The sequence below is a fragment of the Sturnus vulgaris genome, chromosome 9 (assembly GCF_052056855.1).
Source record: "Sturnus vulgaris isolate bStuVul1 chromosome 9, bStuVul1.hap1, whole genome shotgun sequence".
Classification (NCBI taxonomy): domain Eukaryota; kingdom Metazoa; phylum Chordata; class Aves; order Passeriformes; family Sturnidae; genus Sturnus; species Sturnus vulgaris.
Window position 1 is genome coordinate 21668013 of NC_142251.1, and position 5006 is coordinate 21673018.

Sequence of the window (5006 nt, forward strand, 5' to 3'; positions counted from 1 at the left end):
TAGCTTTTCGTTTATTCCTGTAAAAAAACCCAAACTCATGCAAACCACTTAAATGTATTACTGTAGAAGAATAGTATGTTGTATGGATAGTAAAGTAGCAACAGATTTAACTTAAAACTGCTCTCATAATTTTCTGAAAATCATACACACAGGTACTCTTAACTTTGTAACTAAAGAATGGATGAAAAGCTGTTTGAAAAACCTTTTTCCAAGAGTACTCAGATGTCCCCTGCCAAATGGGAAGAACATGTACTTCCAGGTTCAAGGACTCACATCTTTCTTCACACTAGACAAGGTTGTAAAAAAGTGATTCCAAGATACAAAAGGATTGAAAGCACTTTGGAGGACAAAATTATAATTCAAGATAATTTTGACACGTGGAAGGAGTGGTTTGAAAATAGGATGCAGTTATGTAAGTAGAGCTGCAAAGCAGGAACCTACAACAGTGCAATTACAAGATGGGAACAACTGAGTAGGCAGCAGTTCTGCAGAGAAAGATACAGAGCTACAGTGAATCACAGACTGCATGAGTCAACAGTTCTAGGCTAATGCAGAAATGGCAAACAACATGTTTTAGTGAATAAATCAGAGTATTATAGGTTGGAAATATGAAGTAATTTTTCAAATTTACCTTGTACTGGTAATGGTTTAGCTGGACAAATAGATCTAGATTTAAGTACAGAGCTCATGTAAAACAACCACAGGAAAAAAACAACATGAAAAACCAATCAAACAAAAAAACACACTCAAACCAACCCCTAATAAATACAGAGAGCAAAAAAGTTTGGCCTACAAAAAAGAAAAAAAGTCTGTTTTGTCTAAACAATATAATAAACATTGCTTTTATTATATGAAAGGTGTTACAAAAACTTAAGGTGCACACCTTTCTCAAAAGCACCAGGAAGAGGGAAAGTAATGGCTTAACAAAGTAGCAAAAGACATCATGATTCTGGTCAAACATCTAAAAATAAATAAGGTCCAAACTGACTAGAAGACATACCGTGGAAAGTCTATAATTAGAAAGTTTCAAAAAACAGGCTAAACAAAGATCTGTCAGGAATGATGTATATTTAGCTCAGCCTGTCTTTAGGAGCATGGATGGATAACAAATTTTTCAGGCACATTTTCTATTACTATAGCAGACTGAGAAGGCAAAAATGTCACATTCCACAACAGCGAAACCCACTTCTGTTGCTTTAAAAATAAAGAGTGTAGACTACCACAACATCAAGACATTTTTCAACTTATTCCTATGAAATAAGTCCCATTATACTTTTAAGTTGAAGGCTACAGTGTCTGTACTGTTCATCCAGTTCTTTGGGAAGAAATTCTTCTATACTGAAATGGTTAACTGCCAGCATTGGGAGACAAGGCTGAAATTAAGTATTTGCACATTTAATTTCTAAGGTCAACTATTCCCCCTTTTATACTTCACACTTGTTAATTTCCTCCCTTTTAGTTACTGCAAGTTGTGTCACTTAAACAATTTGGTTATTACAAAACATTTAATCTGACATGTCCTAACACTGATATACTGTCTTGCAGCAAAACACCAAGGCTCAAAATCCTACACACCCTCAACACTTAAACACGAATTCCTTCTTCAATTAGTATTTCTTAAACAAACAATTCTTCATCCGAGATGCCTTCAGCATGACTGTTAATACATTCTTACTCTCCTATGACACCTCACTAATAGGACAAATAGGACAACTTCTTTTGATCTGCTTGTTTGTGGGCCAAACTCTACACTTGCAGTTTTACCAAGGACAGTAGCAATAGACAATTTGTCTCTCAGTTTTTGGACCCAGGTATCAATGAAACATCAAAAGTCATTATTAATGTTAATGAACAGTACCGATTTCAAAGTCTTTTTGCAGGAGCAAATTCACAACATGTAGTCAAGCTGTATCCACATCTCTGATTGTATTGAAATACAGTTTTAAAAGTGTGAGAGCCAACCACTCAAAGATGTACCCCTTTGATACATAAAGATTTTGATTTCTTGGATGGATACATGATTGTAACAACCTATGCTTTTCATGAATGAAAGTGAACTGCATTACTTTGTTTCATAGACAGTGGGGGGAAAACCCTTCACCTTCCCCTGCAGGCTTAGGGAACTTCAATAGTTCAAGCATAAAAAAAAAATAATGTGTCACCCATAAACACACTAATCATCCTTTGTATTTTCTCTGTACAAATGTACACAGAGATAGTTAGAAGACATGACTGAGGCTGTGATCTATTCCCAAGAACTAAAATAATTTAACAAACCCAAACTTCCTTCCTTCTTGGAAAAGGTGAAGGTCAGTTCTTCTGTTTCAGTCCAAGTAAAAAGGAAGCATTCGTACTGCAGACATGTAAGTCCTGTATACTGCCTTTCCCTACTTCAGCCAAACTCTTCTTTGAAGTTCCTAGTTACATTGACCTAGTGGAAGGACTGGGACCAGAAACACTACAAATGTGGGTGCTTACCTCTCACCCTACTGTTACATTACTGTGTTTAGAGAGCAGATGGAGCAATTATTCCCTCTAATCATGTTTCATTCGAGCATCTCAGAACAACCCCAGTCATTAAGAGAAAGAGTAAAGGAATTTGTTTTGGATCACACTTTTTATAGAAAAGTAGCAGAAAAGTACCCTGCAAGTGGCTTTACACATCCAGGAGAAACTCAACCAGTATAAAACCAAGACATTTCAACCATAAATTGAGAGTCTGTCAATCTCCAGTAGGAAGAAGTTTTCAGGTTAGAAGGCTGGGTTATATAATTGCACAAGCATTGTACACTCAGAATCCCACGAGCAGACCCTATAGAACCAAGCTGCCTAAAAATGTAACGATCTCTGAAAATGTTGAATTAAGTACTTCCAATAATTTTCTTTACTATTTTACCTCTCATACCTGCCTAGCTAATAAAGCCATATATCAAAATATTGCTTATCCAGATATCACAAAGAAAAGCAAGTAGAGTTTATCGACAAATCTTTATACGGAAACAATATTTTGATATTTTCTTTCTTTAAAAAGTGATGCACTCACTGAAATTTCACTAGATTCAAGCACTTTAAAAGTGGCTTTTTGGAAGCATCACATCAAATATTATGAGTTCCCAGAAGCATGTCCCATAAAGACATGCTAAATACAGGCTAACCCTGGCTAAATACATAACAGCATCCTGGCCCTATATGTAAAAGGTACATAAGAAGGAACCTTTCTTGGTATTTTACAAAAAACAGGGACTAAAGTAATGATTGTTGATACCTACCTCACCTTTCAAAAAAACCCATTATTTTTAATCCACAGAAAACTAAATTATTATAATATTAAAGCCAAAAACCACAAACAACAAGCAAACAACCCTACCTCCCCTCTAAAAACAGGAAAAAAAAAAAAGAAACCAAACAAAAATCCAAAACAAACAACCAAACCCCAAACAAAAACCCTCCAGCTTGGTAAATTTTCAAAACGCTTCCCCCAGAACACCTCTGCAAGTCTGGTATTCCTCAAGGCCCAGTAATATTTCAGGCACAGAATAATAGGTCTGGTATTCCTCACGGTCCAGGGTTTTCAACGACAGAGCACTGATGCCTTTTGGAGGCATTACAAATCGATTCCATTTACACTTACAGACAAGGAGAGCCTTCTGTATTGTGCAGGCCAAAACCTGGCATTAAATGCTCTTTCTCCTGAAACCCTTCTTATTGCTTAACCACTCAAATGGCTACAGGCTACTGTCACACATGTCAAAACCAAGAGCACGCACCCATTCCCATTGCTAGCCCCCAATGCTGCTCCTAAGCAACAGCAAGAAAAATTTGAAGACGACAGACAAACGTGCATTGCTGGGGTTTTTTCGCATTGTAGAAGTGTGACCCGAGTAATAAATAAAACGCCATTTACAGAGATCGATTCGCTCAAATAAAATAATATAAGCGACAATATACAAAATTTAGTTGCTGATGGAAACAGTGGGACTACTTCAAAAAGACTAAGTGCAATAAAGGAAAAACAAAACAATAAAACCCCGCAAGGGTAAGAGATCTTAAGGATAAGGTAAAAGACCAAGAGCGTTTCCCACACATCTCCCCCTCCCTTCTCAGCTCCTTAGGGAATGGCTCGCACGTCCTCAGAAGAGAAGCAACCAAGCAGGAACCAGCATCAAAGAAAGGGAAGAAGGAGACGCCACCTACCTGTCCCAAAGGCTTTGGCCACCAGCCAGGCCAGATTACAGGCGATTTTCGCTCGGGAGAAATCATAATGGTCAAAGGGTTTGATGGCAGGAACAATGAAAGTCTTCCTCATCTCCTTGGCGTCTGCGGCATCCCCCATCTTCTCGCAGGACCCCCGGCAATTGGGAACTTACATGGTTGTTTCTCCGTCCTCCTCCCACGGCTGGGAGAGCCGGCTGTAAATACGCCGACAGCAGCTGAGAGCAGCGCCGGACCCAGCTGTCCGTAAAGGGCTAACACCGCCTCCCGCGTTTCTCTGCACAGGAATGTACCCGAGTCCGAGTGTCCTCTTCTTCCTCCTCCTCCTCCTCGCTCTTTGTCTCAATTCACTCCCGCCGCCGTCCCTCCGCCTCCGACAAAATGCCCCCGGCAGCCCCGGCCCCGCGTTCCCTGGGGAGACCCTGCGGCCAGGGCTGCGCGCCCCAGGCGGCCGCCAGTGCCGCGGCCCGGGGCGGGAGCCGCCGGCAGGGCCCCCGCAGCCGCCGCAGGCCGGGACGCGGCCCTTCCCGGCGCCGGGATGTCAAAACGCCGGGCTCCGGCCCCAAAACGCCGCACGGCCCCAGCACCGCCTCGGCGGCGGCCTTTGCGGGCCGAGAGCAGAGCCGGCTCCTCGCCGCTGCCCGGCGGCCTCGGCGCCCCCCGGCCGGCGCCCCGCTCCCGCTCCCGCGCCGCTCGGCGATGCCGCTGCGGTTCTCCACCCGCGGCTGCCGCACTGGACGGGCGAAGGCGGCTGCGCATGTGCCGCCAGCGCCTCCCCGCCCGGGCGGGGCGGG

General features: G+C 42.4%; 1 protein-coding gene across 4 annotated transcripts in view; it reads right to left on the reverse strand.

The window, feature by feature from the left end:
* CAMSAP2 (calmodulin regulated spectrin associated protein family member 2) overlaps positions 1 to 4607 on the reverse strand; it is an 82148-nt gene extending 77541 nt beyond the window's left edge. For 2 of the 4 annotated variants that reach the window (XM_014885539.2, XM_088170109.1), the window contains exon 1: positions 4195 to 4607. In XM_014885539.2, coding sequence (XP_014741025.2) covers positions 4195 to 4333 — 139 coding nt within the window. In that variant the 5' untranslated portion in view covers positions 4334 to 4607. The remainder of the gene's footprint in view (positions 1 to 4194) is intronic. The other 2 variants (XM_014885547.2, XM_014885555.2) reach the window with 1 other exon arrangement.
* Positions 4608 to 5006: the final 399 nt, after the last annotated feature.